Here is a 24,577-nt window from a genome sequence, read left to right as displayed (position 1 = left end):
ATGCAACCACCCCTATGCACGAATTTTTGTTCAATATTTTTCAATGAAAACAAATGTTTATCTTTTAGTTATTTGAATTCACCTGATCAGAATTCTATATAAATAAGTATTCTATATATTCCACCTATGATATAAATATTCTATATATTAGTATTTCTGCTTGTGAATTATTACAAGATATATAAATATATTTTTGATAGGTAAAAACTTTTTTAAATTGAACTAGCTGCACATTATAATTTAATTTACTTACTTACCATGTTTCCTCACTTAAACCCCAACAGGATTTATTTTTAAAATGTATAAATTCTCCAGGGTTTATTTGAAGACTTAGATTTATGAAATTCAAATAAACCTCTTGAGACAGGAATTTATTTTTAACAGTACCTTTATTTTGCAGTTTAATTGAGGAAATACAGTATGAATGCATTAAATTTGAAAGTTAAAATGTAATACTTTAAATATTTATTTTTTGGATCACTTTATTGATTTTTTTTAGTTTCAAAGTTTTTAAAATTTAATTTGAAATTACAGCATGCAGAAGTTATACAAAACTAATTTTCTATCATACTTATATAAAAATATATAAATGACATATTCCACTTTAGGAAGTTTTCAAGAAAAGGAAGGATTCCGAGTTTCACTTTGCCAGCGCTTTAATGTGCAACATTTTATTAACATTGATGTACATCCCAAGGGATATGAAACTGAATTGTGAAATTTTTTAAAAGACATTAATATGATGCACAAATCCAAATTTGTTAACTTGTTTTTTGTAGTTTTGTGGAATATGCCAATTTTCAATCACATTCTTCATTTAATAATATACAGTAATAATTAAAGTTACTATGCTAGTGACTTTAATATGTGACTTTAACTAGTGACTAGTTAATATGCTAGTGAAATTAATTATAATATTTAAAAGGAATTTGTTTTCTCATATCAATTACTAATACCATATTTATTACGTTTTTAGTATGTAATAATGTTACCTCAAGATGCAACAGTAGAGGATTTGAAAGAGAAAGTTTCTCACAGAACAGGAGTTAATCCATCAGATGTAATTTTATGAATTTTTTTAATGTTAACTTTTTATTTTAATATATGACTTTAAATTATGTCACATAAAATTTATGCGTAAAGTTGTAACTAAAATTATAACTTTTTAGAATTATATTTTACAGATTTAATATAATTTATACCATAAAAACAGTTATACCCATATTAACCTGAATGTCAGTCAGTCTCCAATTTTGGAATGCTTACTTTTTGGAAAAAGATTAGGACCTGAATATAGTCAATCTTTCATTATTAATTTTACTTGCATACAAAAAATTTAGCAATTGCATTAAAAAAAATTTGGAAATTCATTGAAACGATACTACTACACTTTCATCTTCATCAGAACTTTCATTGTCATCATCCCTGCCTCCTAATCCATTGCAGTCACACTCTTCAAATGTGCAATCCACTCAATATCTTTGTGCCTAGACATCAATTGTCCCAGCAACATTTTTCTTAAAACCTGTAGTGATCTTCAAGCTCTGTGAGTCATATCTCTGTCCTGTTGAAACCATGCATTAATTAAATCAAGTTATTTGAGCTCTGACTTTAGAAAGTTTTTTGGTAGGTTTACATAATGGTTAGCAGTCACTGTTACCATTATGCCTTCCTTCTTTTAGAACTAAGGACCCATGATATCAAAATTGGTGACAGTGCACAACACAGTAAGATGTTCACTGTGCAGTGGTTTTTAACCCCTTAACTCAGGCTTTTCTTGAAAGAAATGTACAATAACAGAAAGCTTTGCTATAAGATGTGCCATAACACATGCTTTGCTTGACAGAAACCATCCAAAAAAAGTAGTTATATTTTATCTATGAAAATTGTTATTGGAATATAATTGTGTAGAGTACATACATGTATGAGGCAAAACAAGAAAGGTGTTAAACAAAAACAAAGTTTATTACCTCAAGTTATACTGTTTATGGAAAATGTAGGCACAATAAATGATCGTTTTATTCCAAACTTTTTTCTAACACATAATTGTGAAATAAAATATATAAGCATACTATTAGTAAACTAAACTAAATCTAAACCATTAGTAAGCAAAATATTTTTATATATTTTATTCTTATATCTATAAAAATAAAATATATAAAAATATTTTGCTTACTAATTGAGGACAAATTATTTTGGAAAGTGGTATATTTCAAAAGCACCTAATATTTAACTTTGAACACAGCAACTGTTTTCATGAGAGTGCTCTCAGCATACCATCTTTTTAATTTTATGATTAATAATGACCACATGACAAGAACAGACTAACCGTATATTTATGCTTATTTTTGCTTCAAATGCACAAGCATAATTTTACCTTATTTTACATCAGTACACAATGATTGAAACCAATTGTTGAATTCATATATATTAATATAATGTATGTGAATATGCACAATAAATCTGCTTATGACAAGTTACAAAATTTATTCACATTAGATGCAAATATAAAAAATAAATGTTCTTTTATATAATTATGATATCTTGAGATTATTTTTCATTATTCATGTTTATTTGAACATGTGCATTATATAACATTAAATCTGGCACTGCTTGAGTTATCTTGGTGCCCATGCATGTTTGTCAGTATCCAGGTCTGCACTTTAAGGTTAAAAATAAAATGTTTTATATTTAAGTAAATATTTTTTAATATTATAACTCTCTTAACTTTTGATTAAGTAAGTTCAATTGTTTTAATTTTAAAAATAAAAAGAATATTGTATGAATAAGATATATTTTTTTGATATTTTAAAGTTACGAGTATTTGAAGTATATAAAAACAAATTTCACAAATTTTTTGGAAAAGGCACCAGTTTATCATCAGTTACCTTAAATGATATCATATTTGTGTAAGTATTAATATTACAAAATAATTATATTGAAATAATATATAGTTAAAATAAATGGTTTAATTGTATATATCAATAGTTTTGAAGTTCTTAGCGAAAAATTAGCTGGAGAACCAGTCGTTGAGTTTTCTGTTGTTCAGGTATTTTAATTAATTAAATATTGCTTTTACTATTTATGTTGTACGTATTTAATTTTGATATGGAACTTGCAGCGTATTACTATGCCATGGCCAGTGTTACGTTGTTCTTATTGCAATCGAGATTGTCCACCAGGTGGAACAAAATTGAAACGATGTACAAATTGTTATAGAGCTGGCTATTGTGACCAGTAAGTAATACTTTTTTAATTGAGTAGAGTTTGTTATTATTTTATTTATTTATTGAATTTTTGACAAATATGTAAATATTGAAAAAAGTGAATTTTTTTTTTGTTTTGGTGATTCTTTTATATGTAATTGATTATTCAAATCTTATCACATTATATATATTTTTGAGGCAAAGTTTTAGCAAAATCTCTTCTATATGGCTTAAAGAATTGGGTTAATTTCCAAAATTTGATTGGTCAGTTTTGATTAAACTTTGTCATTTTACATAATATGAGACAAGGAAATTAAAAATTTAAAAAAATTGGGAGTTTGTGAATTTGTTTTTGAGATACAATAAGGTCAAAGTGACAATATCCAAAATTGCTAGCATAAGTATATGCAATTTTTTACTGTGGCAGTCATATCACCAGTGATGATGTCACTTCCACAGTTGCAGCAAATGATCGTTACAGATGTCCCCAAAACGATGTTATTGACTTGCTAGTGCAGGACTGGCCAACACACGGCCCGTCTAATGAATTTATGTGGCCCACGATCAATTTTTCAATATTAGCTATCAAGTCTGAATAGCTCAATGAAAAGTTCTGATGCCTAAAAAAATAAAAGTCAACTCGCACGTTTAGAGTTAACCCTCCATTACAAATCTCATAAGTACACCATAGAATGTTGTTAAAGCATGATAATGTGAAAAATGTATCTGTAATCTGTATCTACAATTTAGTCTCTATGGGGTGACTCCACAATGAGATCTCGCACCACCTCAAAATCTTTGTATGGCAGCCTCTGGTTCGGCCCATGGAAAAAGTTTTCTATCTAATTCGGCCCAGGGGCAAAAACTGTTGGCCACCCCTGTGCTAGTGCTTTGACTTAATTCTTAGTTTGTGTTTGGACCAGGGCTGTGGAGTCAGAGTCGTGGAGTTTTGGTGTTTTGGCTGGAGTCAGAGTCGTCAAAAAATCCACCAACTCTGACTCTCTTTTTACTTATCAACTTGTTATGTATATGAAACGGAGTCGGAGTCGGATGGTAAGGAAGAGTCGGAGTTGGAGTCGGTAGATTTTTACACGACTCTACAGCCCTGGTTTGGACAGAAAATGAACTATGCCTAATGAACTATCCCATTGTGTTGTATTTTTATTTGTTTCAATTTTTTTAGTTAATGTGAATTTATTATAGTTTTTTAATTTACTAATACTAAAATCTTTTCCAATACAATAAAATTTTGTCTGTATTGCAAAATTTTATATTGGAAAAAATTTATTTTACAGATATTTCTATTTTTTTTATCTTTGCAATTTTGTAGTCTGATTGCCTGATAGTCTTTTAGTACATTTTCTTAAGATTTAACTAATATTCAAGTTTATTTATAGCTTAAAGCAGGAATTTTTAGATTTTCATATCATGTTCTGGTATTGGTACTGTTTACATCTTATTACAGTAAAACTTTGTTATTTTGAAACTCAAGAGACCCAAAAAAAAACACAACTTCAAATTATCAGGGTTTGAATTATCTGAATTGAAGGATTTTGTATTGTAATTCTTGAATAAAATTATGACATTATCTTATATAATTTCATCAATTCATTTACAAATGCATTAATATTACAAGTTATTACTTAGTAATTTAAGCTATTTTGAAAAAAAAACAGTCAATTGGCGTGTACTTAATGAAAACATAACCAAATTACATTCAAAGCAAGATCTGAAAATAATATACAAGAGAAGCTTAAGTGCTTCAATAAGAATTAACACAAATTTTATCTTGAGTTTGAGCATGTGGAAATCGTCTGATCTGATGAAAACAAGCTCTATTAATGGCTAAAGCTATAAGTGTGCATTCTATCATGAATACAGACATGTATCTAATGGAATTTGGAATTATTGAAAAATAGATTTTTGCAAAAAATGTCCAAAATAATTAAATGCCAAACAGATTTCTTCCATAAAAATAAATAAAAGTAAAAAAAAATTATTTTTATTAGCAACGTGTACAATGTCTGAATGACCTTAAACAGACTAATAAATTAACAATGTGCAATTGGTAAAAACCAAAAACAAAACTGCCTCTTGCACATGAAAACTTTCCTTATAAATGCATAATATGATGGAAGATTTTGAATTAAATGATATTTTTGCAGGTCACCGGACCGGATTATAACTTTGAATTTCGTTGCACATGTATTTCAAATTATCCAAACTAAAATACAGTGGTGCCTCGTATAACGTACGCCTCAAATAACGGACGCTGCGAATAACAAACTTTCTGTTTGGCTGTTACGTGACTCGAGCAACGGACTGGCTGCGGACAACGGACTTTCCGTTCGGCAGTTACGTGAGGCGACCAATGGACTTTCTACGAACAAGTGCGAATGATGTTTCCACTCTTTTGCCGTTGCCAATGACAATCTGCTATTTTTATAATATATTAGTATTATTAGAATATATTATCAGTATATCTGAAGTACAGAGCTCCCGTTGGGATTAGGCTTGCTCCGTTGTTTATTACGTACATCACCTCAGTGCAGGGTATTTACATTTATTCAAGTGTTGTGCAAATCATGGCTTCTAAAAAAACAGAAAAGTGATTTCAATTGAAACAATGCAAGAAATCATCAGAAGGAGTGAAAGTTGACAAAAACTTCCTTGTCGAATGGGGAGAGGTTCAAGAGTTTACCAACACTCATTATCCAAACAGAGCTGAGGCCAACAGTATCAATGATTTCTACAATGACACCCTTGCTCGTTATTTCCGACAGGTGTTGAAGAAGAGTGAGAAACAGACCATCTTGGACATGTTTTTCAAGAAGCCAGCAGGGAAAAAACAAAGGATGGAACAAGAGGAGTTGACCCTGTAAGCTCCAGTAGCATCTCCTGAATCTGAATCTGATTAAAAAACAATAAAAAAAGATCCGGTGCAATGTGTAAAAAGTCTGTATCTGTATGAATGTGGGAAGAAAGTGTTCCTCCACCTCCTCCTCACAACATCTGACTACCCGGCATAATTGGTGACTGCTCCATTTTCATTTTTTTGTTATGGTACAGTATGGTTATTTTATGCTGCGGAACGAATTATATGTTTTAACATGTATTTCTATGGGAAAATACGTTTCGTATAACGGATTTTTCACTTAACGGACGTGCACCTGGAACGGATTAAGTACGTTATACGAGGCACCACTGTATATGCAAAATCCTATTCTCTTGGCAATGGACTAGGCTTGAGTTTGAATTATCTAATATTAAAATAACTAGGTTTTACTGTATTATTTCTTTTTTTAGAAAATTTATTCTGCTTTGATTTAATGTTAAGTATTTTGTAATTATATAATACTAGCTGCAAGGATCCGCTTCGCTGGGTTTTTATTTGTATGTAATATAGTTTTATATATATATATATAAAAGACTGTTTTTCTAAGTAATCTAGAATCTATCTGCAAGGACCTGCTTCGCTGGGCAAAAAGTAACTATAGTGAAGGTTATGATAATTACATTATAGCCAATCTTACCCGTTTTCACAGAATGCAAGAATTAGGTCCCCCGTTTCCAGACTAATTAGAGAATTTTTACGTTTAGTCAAACGAACTATTTTCAACGTTTTTGGAACGTTTACAATCGTTCTATAATCGAACCAATATTCGAATTTTATGTTCGAATTTAATTCGAACAAATTCGAACAAAACATTTGAAATAGAAAGCCACTTTCAACCACTTTCAGCCTCATATCTCCCGCACCCTTATAGCTATCGAGATGCAACCACCCCTATGCACGAATGGAGACTTGGGGCTACCACCACATACAAATACCATTCACGTGCGATGTGTAGTTTTTGCGGAAAAGTGAAATATAGGGACATACATGTCCATTTTTATATATATATATAGATTTAAATCATTATTTATTCTTTTTACATTCCACATTCTTCATATTTTAGTAATAAATGTAAATATTATTTATTGAATGAAAGAATAAACATAAGGTTGTAAAATTGTATATAGAAAAATTTGAATAAAAGGACAGTTTCTGTAAGAGACTTTTCTTCATATGTATAACATTTTTTGAATCTTTGATTGAGATTTGAAGTTAGAACTGATATTACATTGAAACATATGAATATATGAAATTGCAGATATATCTTTAATGTATTTGTCTTCAATGTTAATTCATAATAAGTGAATAAAATTATTTGTATCATTTTACAATTGTGTAAAGATAAATATAGGAAAATTAAATTTTGTTAAATGTTGATATAATCTTATTTTTAAAAGTAATTTTTTTTTTCTTTTCTCTTCTTAGTTTTATTGGATTGTTCGGAAGTAATTTTGTTTTTTACCACTAGACGAATTAGTCGTATTTTTTCCGCCATTTTCATTCTAAATTGTTTTATCATTATATATTTTGACAGCTAGCATTTTAAGGCTTATTTGTAAAAAATTTTGTGTGATTTTGTGCAATTGTTTTTTTTTTTTTGTATCCCATCAAATATGGAAGATCAAAAGCAGCATTTTCAGCATATTTTGCTCTTTAAGAATGCTGTTCAAGTGAAAAAAAAATTGTGTGCATGGAGAAGATGTATTGACAGAACGACAGTGCCAAAACTGGTTTACAAAATTTCGTTCTGGCAATTTCAATATTGAAGATGCCCCACATTCTGGATGACCAGTTGAAGCCAATGAAAACAAAATAAATGTACTGATTGAAGCAAACTGCCGAATAACAACATGTGAAATCACTAAGATATTAAATTTGTCGATTGAACTGTTTATGATTACTTGAAACAAATTAGTTTTGTTTCAAAACTCGATATATGGGTTCCACATGTTCTTAAAGAGAGATGCTCTCTTTGGTGGAATTTTAAGGAATTTTTTTTTTGGGGCTTTTACCAGACAATTTAACAATTTATTTGAAAGTGTACTGCCATCGAGTAAACAAATTGAGTAATATCATCAAACAGAAAAGGCGGCCAGAATTGATCAACAAAACAGGTGTAGTTACCACGATAATGTCAAATTTCACACAAATTTGGTAACTCGTCAGAAACTGTTATAACTTAGATGGGACAAGCTATCACAACAACCATATTCGTCAGATTGAGCGCATTATTACTTGTTCCAGTCTATACAAATTTTTTTTAACTGTAAGACATTTACTTGAAATGACAATGTCAAAAATCACTTGGATCAGTTTTTTTGTAAGCAATGATCAAAACTTTTATGAATGTGAAATCATGCTACTACCAGAAATGATGACAACAGGTATTTGACCAAAATGGTCGATATATAATTCAATAAAATATTTATTTATTATAAAAATATTGTGGAAAAAAAACGAAATTACTTTCCGAATAACCCAATACTTTAACAAAAATGAAAAATATATACATTTATTTTATAAATATAAAAATTTCATTTTCTGTAGAAACAGTTTGATGAATTCTTATGAAAAAATTTACTATAAAATATACAGTGAAACCTCACTTAACAAACACCTCTCATAACAAGTAATTCACATAACAAACAAAACCAATTGTAAAAAAATTTCTTGCTTAACAAGTGACGTTTTGCATAACAAGTGGCGAGGAGAGGAGAAGTCCCAGATTATGCACATGCTATTAGCTCATCAAGGGTGAAATTTGTAAGTAATAATATTGCCAACCATTGAGTCTGACCCATCTCAGAGTGCCTATGAATTACTGTATTAGCCTGAATATAATGCGATATTTTTCGACCATTTATATTCCGTTAAAAAATCGACTCGCACTAAATTTGTGGTTTAAGTAATGGAATGTAATATAAACAAGGATGTTTTCCTACAGAGGTTGAAATGCAACTGAATGTCCGACCAATTCCTAGCTCAACTGACCACTTCAAAACAACCATGTGATCTAGTTAGTAGGCCTGTGCTTTTGTTTGCATAGCATTACTATAGTAAGGCTATGTCTCAGCTTGTTAACGTCTCACGCAACTGTTTTGTTTCATTTGTTTTTTTGCTGTAGTGACTAGCAATGGTTACTTTACTTTTTTCATTATTGCCCATAAAAAATGAGTGCGGGTAATAAAGGTAGTGTTGAGAAAAAAGGCTCATCAGAGTCAAATAAATAAAGGTACCAGGAGAACCTACGATATGAATTTTAAAATTATGGTTGCAAATGAGGCAGAAAGAATGAACAACTTATTATTATTATACTTTTACAGCATTATAGCATTATATTATACTTTTACAAATGTAAAAGTAAAGTAGATTTTTTTTATAAAAATCTACTTTACTTTTAAGTAGGTTTACTTTTAAGTAGATTTTTTTACTTTTTACTGTAAAGTAGATTTTTTTTTTATAAAAATCTACTTTACAGTAAAAAGTATAAAATCTAAAGTAAAGTAAAAAAGTTAAGTAAATCTAAAGTAAAATGTAAAGTAGATTTTTTTTTTATAAAAATCTACTTTACAGTAAAACTTTACAGTAAAAAGTAAAAAAATTCTGTAAAGTAGATTTTTTTTATAAAAATCTACAGAAAGATAACTTATCCAGTAGATATTTCACAAATTGTGTAGTAGGATTTTACTATTTGTAAAAATACAAGAAACAAAATTATTTCATTGAAAATTGCTGATGAATTTTAAATATTACAATTTAAACATCAATAAAACTTCTAAATATTGCAATTAAATCAGTAGAAATTTCAAATTATTCAATAAATATAATATTTAGATAAAAATTTGTATAAAAATAAGATAATTTATGTTACTTGTTAATTAATTATGTTTTCTTTTGTCTATTTGAATATAATTAGGATTTTAATTTAATCCACATTTCAAATTCATATATTCAATACATACAATTATGAAATTTAATAACTTGTAATTTGAGATTTGTGAGATTTTTAGATATTTAGAAATATTTTCATGTGTTAAGTTTGTCAAATTATTTTTTACTTCAAGATATATAATGAATTATTCTATACGAGATTTATAATGATAAGTTTATGCATTGAACTGAAAGCATTAAATTGTTAAATTATTTTGTATAAAAATTTATATAGATATAATATTATAAATCTTATGTTTAATAGTAATAATGAGTGATTGGTTAATTACAAGAAATTTTTTTTTAACTTTCATGCTGAAATAAATAATTTTTTATAACAATTTTAAAGAACTTGCCAGAAATATCATTGGGTACAACATAAAAGTCATTGCAAGTTAACACCTGAATTTGTTGGCTGTCCTTTTATTATAAGTCTACCTAAATCTAAAGCAACTTTTTCAAAGATCTGTCAACAAATGGAAGCATTTTCAAGGTAAATTTTATTTTCATTTATATTTCTAATTTAATAATTTAAATTAAAGAATTAACTTTTAAAATTTCTTCAGTTTAACATAATAGTTTAATTAACTCTAATTTGATACAATCTGTATGATAATTTTAAAAAGTGGTATATTGATGATGATAACATATTTATATATTATTTATAGTGACATTGTCGCAATGCTGGGCTGCAATTTTTAATCATATGTTTTAAATTTAAAATATATGCTTTCCACTTCAAATTAGTCGTGTCTTGTTCTCCTGTACATTATACTTTTCCTGTTAGCAACAGTGTCGTGCTATTATCTAACTCCTTTTAGGGGAAAATTTTTGAATTGAAATAATGTGACTTTCAGTTTGCATCAGAAGTTCATATGTAGTTATTTGGAGCCTCCTTTTCCTAATCTTTCCATATCTGGTCTCGACTTTCATCTGTCTAACTTCGATCTCAAGATTAAGGACTAACAGAGAGACGACAGTGGGAATTTATAGGTCTACAATTTTTTCAAATTGCAGCCCAATAAAATGAATTACATATAGGTGAAATTTCACTCAAATAATAATTGAAATAAAATAATATTTTTAAAAAATATCAAATCGTAATGTGCTTTGATAATAATCATCACTGTTTTTAAATTCTTCCTAAATTGTGTTTGAATATATTGGATATTTATTTTCCAGTTTTATGCATTTAAATATTGTTCTTATAAAATTGTCAATGCTTTTTGGATAATAGATATTTAACTTCAATTGATTTTGGTGAAAAATTAAAAGGTTTGGGGATTTCATTTGAATTCTCTCAATGGTTTCTTTCAATTCTGCATCTAGGTGGTAGATTTAGCATTAAGGCCAACCAACTTTATCGGCTGGGGCTTTGGATTAATGGTGACAATAGTGGCAGCTTTCCTCATGGCAAGGCCCTTGTCCTGGGCTTTGCAAATAAAACTCTTAGACATCAACATCAAATGTTCAAATTTACTCTTCTTTTTGTTGGTAGGTTTGTTGAGAAATCCATTAATTGGCACTAAGTAACAAATTGGACAGTCAGAATCACAATTTGGTATTATCATGGAGTAACAGCAAAATAAAAAGAGATTGGCACTAAAATTTGGTAGATGGCACTGTGGTCAATATTGACAAAAGTAATTTATTTAAAAGACTTTTATTGTCTTTTTCACTGTTGGAAAGTACATGCATTTATTTTACTAATACATGATTCTTTTTATTATAGATTCTACAAAATTAAAATGGTTTAGTTCAAAAATAAAAATTATTCTTAATTTTATTTTATTATATAAATAGAATAAGTATTAGTTTAAGTATTTTAATTTATAAATGTTAAAAAATAATGCAAAAAGTCTTTTAATTAAAGAAAGCAGGAATTTACAGTAGGGAGTGAGCAAGAGGTATTCTAACAGTAAAAAAAAAAAACTAAACCATTAGATGGTGCACAAGCACCCAACATGTTTGTTCCAAAGACTTAAAATTGTATGTTTGCCACTCTGCCACATCTGAACTATTGCACCTTTCTCAAATCTCTTTTCAGTGGCATTATCTATAGGGTAAGAGGTTTAATTTGATACTTGAACCATATTTTTAGTCCCAGCCTTTTACTCAAAGTAAGTCTTACAGATTCAAACTCTCTTTCAATTAATTTCTCAATTTTCACCTTACAATGATTATAACACTGATAAAACTGGTCTTTATTTCTGTGATATACCTGAATATAATTACAGTACTTATTCAAAAAAAAATGAGCAAGAGACTAAGATTTCCAAAGACCATATGTGTTGTGTAAGTATGGTGAGAGTGGAGGACAACTTAGTGATTAGAACAGCAAAAACCCTTGATGTTTTAAGAAGGTGAGAGCATTAGCAGTTGCTTATTATTCTAATAGCAATGACTGGTTGCTGGAGTGGGACCAAAACTTAAGCATAAAATCCTTCTATTTGTTGACAATTACACCATATCAAGTGACAAGCACTTTAACTCACATAAAAAAAAATCACACACTTGCCACTCAATACACATTACTCATTCAATTTTGTGATTAGGGCATAATTGGAACTATGAAAGCATATTATTCCTTCAAATGCATGGTTGACTTCTGAAGTTTATGAAGGTTCTGATGGTTGAATCCAAGACATTGAAATTATGAAAATGAATGCAGAAGCGCTGTCTAAAAAGGCCAATCTTTTAGATGCTCTTCACCTTCTTAAATGAAGCTGGAATGAAGTTAAACTAACCTCAATTTTCAACCGTTTTACTAAATTTACTAAAGCTGCAAATGAAGATGTAGCTGAAAAAGAAATGAAGGAAAACAATAATGATTTTAAGTCCTGACAATGTCAAGTGTCTGATTTTAATGTTTGGATGAAAATTTATGAAGGCATCTGCACTGAAGAACTTCTTACAGAAGAAGAAATCTGTTCTGCTGTAATGGAGAAGGGACTACAATGATAATAGTGATCTGGCTATGAAAGTTTTGAGGTCAACATAACTAACCTCCAATAACTATCGTAATGTGGCAAATGCTGGAGGTCTTATGACACAAAGTACATTATCAATCAAACGTATGATGTTCATATGAATGCTTTATTAGTGATATATTATGTTGACATTACAGACATTCAAAATAAATGAATTTTTTACTATCACTTGATACTATACAGGAAATGTTTTTCATTTTCTACCTTTATATATAGTCATCATCGATTATTATGATTACTTTGACTTGATTCTGACTTGATCAAAATAAGGTTGTCCACTGCATTTCTTAATTCAACAGAAAGGTTGTAAAATACAAAAATGAAAATCAGTTTTATTTAAAATTAATTTATCTTATATTTCTTATATATTTATATGATATTATTTATCTTATAAATTTTAATTTATATATGTTATATTAATTATGTTATTATTTCTAAAAAAATAAATAGGTTTTATATGAAAATGCAATGAAACATTACAGTAAAAATTTGTTTGAAATATATTTTATATGATTATTGTAAAAAAATTAAAAAAAAAAGATTTTAAGTTGAATAACCTCATTAAAAAAAATTTGAATAACCTCATATTGCAATTAACAAATCATGTATCTCTTATGTTATGTATTTGTAAAGAACTTCTTTTATTTTAAAAACAAATTGTGAATAATATATATTTTTGACATTTAGGTATTCTGTTGATGTATTTCAACCACCATTGCAATTACCTGCTTCTAATAAAGGAAGTTCAACTTGTACATCAACCACTTCCTTAAGTGAACAATCTAGTAATATGAAAAAATCTGACTATGGTAGTTTAGATTCTGGATTGTCGACTTTGAATCGTAGTAGTTGTATTTTTTCTTCAACTAATGAATTATCTCTTAATGAAAGTGATAATATTACACAAGAATCTGATTCTGTTCTTAGTTCTGATGATTTAACAATCTGTGCAACAAGAGATGAAGAAAGCACTCCTCATAAAGAATCAACAGTTTCTATTGATACTGTTAATTCGACAGGCTTTATGAATTTTGAAAGATATGAAATTGGAAATAATGAAGATTCAATAGAAAAAGAGGTTAGCTATTTTTATTTTATATTTAAATCAGTTTGTTTCTAGAATTAAGGATGTTTATTATTTAAGTAAAGCATTTTTCTTCAATATATTTTTTCATAAAATGAAGAAAAAAAATCTGTTAAATTTCTATGTATATCCTGTCTACATGGACCTTGTTTATTAATAGGACTTATTATATTGGTGTAGTTTCTGATTAGCAAATAGAGAAGAACTTAATCTAAAGTCAAAACAAAATATCTTTATTTTTACTTGGTGAAATAAAAATATTTTGTTTTGACTTTTGACTAAGTTCTCTATTAGCTAATTGGAAACTACACCAATATAGTAAATTCTATTAATCAATCAATCAATCAATCAATCAACATTTATTTGCTATGGCTTTCGCCTTTGCAAAGGGGTTACAAAATCGTGTAGCGTTAATAATACAAAGATTGTTATACATGGTTTCAAAAAGAACAACAACACAAACAATAAATGATAATAACAATAAAGCTTAATTAATAATGAGTTATGTTAGCATATTTAATAAATAACAGAAAAATTTATAAACTTTAAATAACATATCAGAACTTAAATTGTCGTCATATAAGCAAAACATATCAAAATCGGTTGTCAATAAAGTATCTCTTAAATGCTCGGTAATTTCGCAAGATACAAATAAATGGTTTTTAATACTTTCACAAAGTCTATTACATAATGGACAGTTAGAATGGGCAGATATATTCATTCTGCGCCTATTTAATACAATAGTATAGTCGTTGAGACGTAACTGAATTATTAAAGATTTAATATTATATTTTAAATTTGATAATAAATAATATCGAGGTGTCCATGGAGATACAAAGGAAGTCTCAAGAAACCTACACTTTTGCTCAATATAATGAATGTCTTGGGTCCAATATTTATCCCTTAATGACTGAGACATTTCAGCCAGAAAAAGTTTTTTATCAGAAATTTGAGCATAATAATCAGTAGAGTAACCTAAATCATTCAATAAGCCTTCAACTGACGAGGACCAAGTTTTAAACGAAGAATTTCCATCTATTAATTTCAACTTGTTATAGATCAACTTTCTAGGATCATAGTCTGGTAACTCCAAAATTTTACTCCAATATCTAAAAATGATCATTGTTAAACGTATAGCCATTGGTGGACGACCCAGTTCAAATCTTAAGACAGGTCCAGGCACCGAACGATTAATATGAAATATCGATCTAATAAATCTCAATTGCGTCTTCTCCAATTTATCAACGAAAGATGATCCCCAAATAGGGAACATATAGCCTATACTTGAACGTATCAAGGAATCAAACAATCGGTAATACGACTTAATGGAAGACTGTTTCATTCTTACCATAAGCTTTATTAAATTAGAAAGCTGAAGTTTATATTTCAAAAACAGTTTGTCTAGGTGAAAAGAAAATGAACCCTGTGGAGTAAAATAAATACCCAGATATTTATAGGACGAAACAATCTCCAACTCAGAGTTAGATAAATAGAATTTATCAGCCTTTCCCAGTCTACCTCCTCTCCGAAAAACCATTACTTTAGATTTAATCTCATTAATAAATAGTTTATTAGATTTACAGTAGTCTTGTAGAAGATCAAGTTTTTTCTGAAGACCAATAGGTGAATACGAAAATATTACAATATCATCAGCAAACAAAAGACAATTCAATTCTATCTCCGATGATATGGATATACCCATAGTGTTATGATTACAAAAAAATTCCGGAAGATCGTTAACAAATAAATTAAATAAAATAGGACTAAGTGGTTCACCCTGTGGAAGACCTTTATTAGCAGTTACCGTCTCCGAAAAACAACGATTAACTTCAATTTGATAAGTGGTGTTCGAAAACAATTGTCTTATAAGATTAATAAAAGATGATGATATACCTATCCGAGAAAGCTTCGACCATAAAATATCATGGTCTATTGCATCAAACGCCTTTGACAAATCAATAAATCCAACGTATAGTTTCCTCCGCTTCTTAGTCAAAATTAATTGCAAAATTCCAAGAAATATAAATAAATTATAGCCAACACCTCTATTCACTACAAAAGCACCTTGACCGATAGAAATAGTATGAGACCGCTCAAGCCAGAGTCGCAAACGATTAGCCAATAACGTAGAAAAAATTTTTCTAATTACACTAATTAACGATATCGGACGATAATTCAAAGGATCAAACCGATTACCCTTCTTATATATCATTTTTAAACAAACATTTTTCCAAGTAATAGGAAAAGAGTAATTAGTTTTAAAATTATTAAATAAAGATAGCAAATCATTTAAAATATTAATCGGAAGGAATTTAATCATCTCAGCCTTTACAGCATCTAATCCAGGGGCTTTGTTATTTTTTAGAGATTTTACTACAAATTGTAATTCATCAAATGAAAAATTTTCATCGAGTAATGGATCCGTATTATCATTAGTACAAATAGATAGTACAGCTAAAGATGGCCCAGAAAAAAAAGTTTTCAAATAAACCGACCAATCAGAAATAGAAATGTTATTATACACAACTTTGCCGTTTCTAAATTTATTAACAATTTTCCAAAATTCAGCAGAGTTTTTAATATATGATAATTGAAAATTAATCTTATTCCAAAATAGTTTCTTTTTGGCTTTACAGAGAGATTTAAAAGTTTTTTCCAAATTAGAATAAATAATAAATTGTTGTTTACTTCTTGATCGCCGAAATAAACGTAGAGCACGATTCTTCTCTCTCTTCAATCGTAGGCAATCAATATCAAACCAAGACTTTACAAATTTTCTTGAGCAGTCATATTTGACATACATATTACTTTGAATTACAGACTCAAGAATCGCGTCAACAAAAGACGAATAAAAAGAAAAAGAATCCAGAAAAAATCCGCCTTTAATTTCTGCATATCGCTGAGTGACACTATACAAATACTTGTCCAAACATGAAGATCTCCACACATAACGACATATTTCAGTAGGCAATTCATTGCTGAAAGGAAGAGAATCAAACCTGAACTCAATGGAAATAGGAAGATGATCAGAATCAAATTTATTCAAAACTTTAAAGTCGACCAAGTTATCAACTAATTCAGGATTTGTAGCTATCAAATCAATAACTGATGCACCCAAAGAGGAAATAAATGTAAAATTAGCAGGGAAATCAGTAACGAATCGACCATTCAATAAAATCATACCATAAGATTTGATCAAGTTCAAAAATCCTTTTCCTCTATAGTTAAAAATCTTATCTTTAGATTTTCTAGTATTATAAAAATTTCTATTAGAACCTAAATATAGTGTATCTAATTCGGAAGCAATTCTAGCGTTGGAATCACCGAGAATCAAAATATCATCAACATCTTTAAGATCCAGAATCAGTCTATCAAGATACTCAATCAATGAATCGTATTTATGAATAGATATATAAACCAGAACAATTAAGAGCCCAGGACGATCTCTAAACAGATGTTTATCAAATGTAAGTTTAGCTATAATAAAGTTATCAGAGAGATGACAAATTTCTAACTCACCAAGTTTCCGAGACACCACTAAAAACAAACCTCCAGATGGTCTTCCAGGTCCCTCAAGTTTATGAGCTAACATTTCAATGAAATAGAATTGAGAGTCCAGTGATGAAAGAAGGGTTTTCAACGAAAATATCATCCATGTTTCAGTTATGCCAACAATATGATATGATAATATAAAATCAACAAAACTTTTGTCAGAAAAGTTAGCAAACAATGAACCCTGACTGTTCCATGATAATATCTTTAACATATAGAAACCCTCTGAATAAGGAATAACAGTTGAATTTTTTAATTCTCGTCCATTCGACGATCCGACGATTTCCCTAGTGATAAAAAAGGTTCAATCTTCATCAGCTTATTACTTAATAAATCAAACGTAAAGTTTTCTCCATTAATTGTTAGGCAATCAGCTCTCATAAACGCATCTTTTCCGGTCTTCTTAGCCTCTTGATAAAAAGGAAAAAGATTTTTCCTCCTAATCCTCGATCTCCAGTGCAGATCATCAAAAAACTTTACCTTAGAACATCCTTCCCTTTTCTGAATATTGTGAACATTCCGGTAGATAAGTTTTTTATCGGAGACAGTATCAAGTTTTGCCACCACCAAATTATTTTTTGAAATTATTTTAAGATCTTTCACCAGAATTGAATCACCACTAGGTCTTTTAATAGACGACAAAATGTCGGAAGCCAAAGACACAACTTCAGACGAGTTTCCATCTAATCCAGCAATAACAATATTATTTCTCTGCTGTTCATTTATCGATGAATCTAAGAGATATAAAAAATAGGAGGTCGAAGCAGTATATGAGGTATTTAAGTTAGAAATTTCCTCTACCTTTTTTTCTACATTAAGGAGACGTTGTTCAAAATCTTTATGCAAATTTGCCAGCCATTCAAATTTAGTAGATAAATCTTCAAGTTTAGTCAAGATGGTATCAAATTTTTCCTCTAAAAAAGAAAATAAATTTTGGGGTACATTTGGAGAAGGAGTCAAAGGAGGAAAAAAAGATTCCAGTCGCTGAGATTTCAGAGTCGGTTCACTAGGAGATCTTTGACGTTTTCCAACAGCAGAAATGGACGACTTTGAAAGAGGGGAGGAAGGTGGAGTGCGAGACATCGGTCCAGGGTTAGACTCAATACCTCCAATTATTAATAAAACACGTAATAATAAATATATATCAAAAACTTTAGTGAAACCAAAGTAAAGAATCACACTCTTTGTAGAAACAAACATATCCAAAGCGCTATACTTCGAAAAAAAAAAACAGCTCTCACAAAAACTCACCAACACTGACGAACGTCACAAGCGCCCCCCCAAATTCTATTAATAAATAACGTCCAAATAGACAGGATATACACAGAAATTTACAAGAATAAGGACACAGAGGTAAAAAGAATGAACAACCAACTTCATATAGTTGGATTATGTCAAATAAACACAAAATGCGAACAGTTTGATGTCTTGTGTCTAATATGATTTGTTTATTTGAAAATCAGTTTTCACTCAACATGACAGTCTATCTGCTAAAATTAACCAGATAGACTGTCATGTTGTTCTAAGATCAATAATTAGAAATTAAATCATTTTATTTTATTTATTTTAAATGCATTTACTTACTTTGTAACATGCAATAGCTTATGTTATTTCTTCTCATTCTTAATAAGAAAAGTTTGATCAAATAAATTATTTGTTTTATGTTTTATGATAAATTAGAAGATAGACTAGTTTTTAAAAACATTTAAACTAATGTGTAATAATAAGTTTAGGAAAGTTAATAACTAACTTGAAAATTGATAGATAGAGTGATGATATGCCTAAAAATAGATTTTTTTAAAAAAGTTTTTATTCATTAAATATAAGTTTAACTTATTCTTAATGAATTAGAAATTAAAATTAAATACTTAAAGTATTTAATTTTAGCTTAAATTATTGAAACTAGGTAGAAATATATGAACTTACACTACTGTATACTTAAATACTCTGATTGCTTTACTATTTTTAAACTACAGCTTATTAATAAATATGTTTTTAATATATCATTAAAACGGTTAACATTTACTATTATTTTTGTTCATTCTTAGTTATTTTAATAAATTATGAAGTCTAAAAAGTTGATAATTATATAAAAATTGAAAAGTTAAACAGAAGTTAATGCTTTACAAAATCTGTTTAAATATTTTTAGTTTTCATAATGCAATTGTTATATAAACTAATTTTTTAAATAAAATTCTATTATTAATATTCCATATTTCATATTTTTCTTTTATTTTTTAAGTACTATTGATGTTATGTAGAATATATATACAGGGTGTTTGGAAAGTCGCTGTGCACTTTTCTAATCATATTTAGCATTATTTCCAGACATGTGACCCTCACGTTCATCAGATCTAGATCTACAATAAATCCACCAGATTTTTATCTATGGGAAGCAACAAAATCTGCAGTGTATCGCAATCATCTGTGCATGCTGGGACTTGAAAGCAGCAATAACAGCATTCATTCAGTATTTCAAGTGAGCAATTGATAGTGATGTTTATAAAAAATAAGAAGGATCCAAGCCTGTATTGATGCTAACAGTTGTCCTTCAACATTGTTTATAATTGTCATTCATATTTACCTCCTGTATTCTACTTTGAAACATGTCTTTTAATAAATATATAAGTACACAGAGACTTTCTGAACACCCTGTATGTGTGTATGTAAATTAATTTTTTTTTGTATATGGAAGATTTTGGTAAATAAATCTTTATTTAATTTCTTTTAGAAAGAAATAGATGATGAAAAGGATCACGTCTCTGAATTTTCTAAAGATGATGATAACAGTTTAAATAATATAAGTAATGTTTCAGAATTAGAATCAAAAAATGAACCACTCATAAGAGTAGTTTTTGGTAAACAGCAAGATAATATTAGTACAACACCTCCCTTATTTAATATTCATCCAGTTAATCAGTTTGGTCAAACATTAGCTGGTGCAGATGGTGAAAGATTTAGAGATAAAGGTAAATTATTATTTTATTAAGATAATTCTACTTATTTGATTATTAATACAAGATGATATATTAAAAATGAAATGAACTTTTTTACTTTATAGGAGAAGAACCACTTGATATTTCAGGATATGATTACTTAGCAATGGATTGGAAAAATAATGAAAAAAAGCAAAGTTATGTACTTGTGCAATCAAAAGAATTGGTAAGAAATATTTTCAATGCTAAAATATTTATAAACTTTTAAACATATGAAATTTAGTTAAGTTGGTGAATTTGATCATTACATATTACTATGGTGAATAATCTATGAGTAATAGTAAAAATTCAATACAAAATTAACATGGCTTATTTGATATTAAATACTATATTGTTTGATTTCATATTAGAAGTTACTTTATATTTCATCATATGAAATTAAGTTTAAAAAACTCAGCAATGAGTTGCTTAACTTTCTCAGAAACATTTTATGGCACATCTGTTAACATTTTGTGGCACCATCTGTTATGATATTTTATTTAAAAAACTTTTTATATTTTTAATTATTATAAAGTAGCAAAAAGCTTAATTTCGAGGCTAGCAATGGATTTTATAAAAAATTGTAAATGTCAATAACAAGTAAAATTGTCATTTAAGTCCAATCCTATTTCTCTTTATCTCTTCACCCCTTCAATCTTTAACCACAAAAATTTAATAGCATCAATCTCTCTAATACACAAACAATTTCTTGAAAAATTCCAGAAATTTTTGACAAAAAGCACAGTAGTTATTAAGCTTCAAAGAGGGTGAACAAAATTATGCCCCACATCCACACACTCTAATGTCCATACATACAGAAAAACACCTCTGAATTTATTTGCATTTCTTGATGTATCAAGGTTCTGAGTCCAAAAATTAAAAATCTGTGGGGATCATTTTTTTGACTGATCACCATACTTTATCAGTTTCCTGGCTCTGTTATATATAACAGAGCTAAGAAAGTAAAAATGAGATTTGTCTGATAAATTTAATTTTACAAACTTGTTGATTTTTTAAAATATACTATTTTCTTATGAAAATATCATACTTTTTCAAAAAGAAAAACAATTTAATCACCAAATAGACAGGATATACACAGAAATTTACAAGAATAAGGACACAGAGGTAAAAAGAATGAACAACCAACTTCATATAGTTGGATTATGTCAAATAAACACAAAATGCGAACAGTTTGATGTCTTGTGTCTAATATGATTTGTTTATTTGAAAATCAGTTTTCACTCAACATGACAGTCTATCTGCTAAAATTAACCAGATAGACTGTCATGTTGTTCTAAGATCAATAATTAGAAATTAAATCATTTTATTTTATTTATTTTAAATGCATTTACTTACTTTGTAACATGCAATAGCTTATGTTATTTCTTCTCATTCTTAATAAGAAAAGTTTGATCAAATAAATTATTTGTTTTATGTTTTATGATAAATTAGAAGATAGACTAGTTTTTAAAAACATTTAAACTAATGTGTAATAATAAGTTTAGGAAAGTTAATAACTAACTTGAAAATTGATAGATAGNATTATTTAAATAAACAATTAATATATTAAGAAAAATAATCACTGTGATTAAATAGAATGCATTTTATTATCAAAACATATAATATATACTCTGCTATTTTTTAGTGTCTAAATCTGTTGTTTCCAATGTAGGGCAATTTGACAATGAGTTATTAACAGTGAATTTGAAAGCTGCTAATTGTTCATAAATTAAGCTAAGAATGTTTTTTAAATTTTCCTCTTTCCATTCATTTTCTTTTCATTGTTTCTTCTGTTTAGATAATCTTTACTCTTTACCTCTACATTGTTACTTGGAGCAAGTTAATTGGCTTGAGATTCCATTGTCCGTCAATAAGTCAGGCAATCTTAGATTAAGGTATAAAAGTATTTAGTATGCACACACAGTTATTATTATTGAAGGGCCTTGATACATAGATGTATGTACTTTTATTATTTGTTTCAAAACTTTATTTGCTATTTTTTTATATCACTTCATATTATTATTATTTTTTAAATCTTCCTTATTCACTTTAATATATTATTCTCCACCTTTATCCTTAAAAATATTTTCTTTTACACACATATATATGAATTCATGTATTATTTGAAGCTGATTTTTCTTTTATTTTTTAAGTACTATTGATGTTATGTAGAATATATATACAGGGTGTTTGGAAAGTCGCTGTGCACTTTTCTAATCATATTTAGCATTATTTCCAGACATGTGACCCTCACGTTCATCAGATCTAGATCTACAATAAATCCACCAGATTTTTATCTATGGGAAGCAACAAAATCTGCAGTGTATCGCAATCATCTGTGCATGCTGGGACTTGAAAGCAGCAATAACAGCATTCATTCAGTATTTCAAGTGAGCAATTGATAGTGATGTTTATAAAAAATAAGAAGGATCCAAGCCTGTATTGATGCTAACAGTTGTCCTTCAACATTGTTTATAATTGTCATTCATATTTACCTCCTGTATTCTACTTTGAAACATGTCTTTTAATAAATATATAAGTACACAGAGACTTTCTGAACACCCTGTATGTGTGTATGTAAATTAATTTTTTTTTGTATATGGAAGATTTTGGTAAATAAATCTTTATTTAATTTCTTTTAGAAAGAAATAGATGATGAAAAGGATCACGTCTCTGAATTTTCTAAAGATGATGATAACAGTTTAAATAATATAAGTAATGTTTCAGAATTAGAATCAAAAAATGAACCACTCATAAGAGTAGTTTTTGGTAAACAGCAAGATAATATTAGTATAACACCTCCCTTATTTAATATTCATCCAGTTAATCAGTTTGGTCAAACATTAGCTGGTGCAGATGGTGAAAGATTTAGAGATAAAGGTAAATTATTATTTTATTAAGATAATTCTACTTATTTGATTATTAATACAAGATGATATATTAAAAATGAAATGAACTTTTTTACTTTATAGGAGAAGAACCACTTGATATTTCAGGATATGATTACTTAGCAATGGATTGGAAAAATAATGAAAAAAAGCAAAGTTATGTACTTGTGCAATCAAAAGAATTGGTAAGAAATATTTTCAATGCTAAAATATTTATAAACTTTTAAACATATGAAATTTAGTTAAGTTGGTGAATTTGATCATTACATATTACTATGGTGAATAATCTATGAGTAATAGTAAAAATTCAATACAAAATTAACATGGCTTATTTGATATTAAATACTATATTGTTTGATTTCATATTAGAAGTTACTTTATATTTCATCATATGAAATTAAGTTTAAAAAACTCAGCAATGAGTTGCTTAACTTTCTCAGAAACATTTTATGGCACATCTGTTAACATTTTGTGGCACCATCTGTTATGATATTTTATTTAAAAAACTTTTTATATTTTTAATTATTATAAAGTAGCAAAAAGCTTAATTTCGAGGCTAGCAATGGATTTTATAAAAAATTGTAAATGTCAATAACAAGTAAAATTGTCATTTAAGTCCAATCCTATTTCTCTTTATCTCTTCACCCCTTCAATCTTTAACCACAAAAATTTAATAGCATCAATCTCTCTAATACACAAACAATTTCTTGAAAAATTCCAGAAATTTTTGACAAAAAGCACAGTAGTTATTAAGCTTCAAAGAGGGTGAACAAAATTATGCCCCACATCCACACACTAATGTCCATACATACAGAAAAACACCTCTGAATTTATTTGCATTTCTTGATGTATCAAGGTTCTGAGTCCAAAAATTAAAAATCTTTGGGGATCATTTTTTTGACTGATCACCATACTTTATCAGTTTCCTGGCTCTGTTATATATAACAGAGCTAAGAAAGTAAAAATGAGATTTGTCTGATAAATTTAATTTTACAAACTTTTATGAAAATATCATACTTTTTCAAAAAGAAAAACATTTAGATCAAATTCATAAAT

At 28.3% G+C, this 24,577-nt stretch overlaps 1 protein-coding gene across 1 annotated transcript in view; it reads left to right on the top strand.

Moving 5' to 3' along the window:
- LOC111640315 (ubiquitin carboxyl-terminal hydrolase 19-like) overlaps positions 1–24,577 on the top strand; it is a 75,860-nt gene that overhangs the window by 17,567 nt on the left and 33,716 nt on the right. Inside the window, exons 9-18 of the mRNA XM_023386326.1 lie at positions 977–1,060; positions 2,815–2,909; positions 2,989–3,049; positions 3,122–3,237; positions 10,382–10,525; positions 13,710–14,100; positions 20,390–20,627; positions 20,720–20,820; positions 23,276–23,513; positions 23,606–23,706. Of these exons, the coding sequence (XP_023242094.1) occupies positions 977–1,060; positions 2,815–2,909; positions 2,989–3,049; positions 3,122–3,237; positions 10,382–10,525; positions 13,710–14,100; positions 20,390–20,627; positions 20,720–20,820; positions 23,276–23,513; positions 23,606–23,706 (1,569 nt within the window). The remainder of the gene's footprint in view (positions 1–976; positions 1,061–2,814; positions 2,910–2,988; positions 3,050–3,121; positions 3,238–10,381; positions 10,526–13,709; positions 14,101–20,389; positions 20,628–20,719; positions 20,821–23,275; positions 23,514–23,605; positions 23,707–24,577) is intronic.

Source organism: Centruroides sculpturatus, unplaced genomic scaffold (assembly GCF_000671375.1).
Source record: "Centruroides sculpturatus isolate CEXI.00-Female unplaced genomic scaffold, Cexi_2.0 scaffold148, whole genome shotgun sequence".
NCBI lineage: Eukaryota > Metazoa > Arthropoda > Arachnida > Scorpiones > Buthidae > Centruroides > Centruroides sculpturatus.
This window is presented reverse-complemented; position numbering and strand designations above follow the sequence as displayed.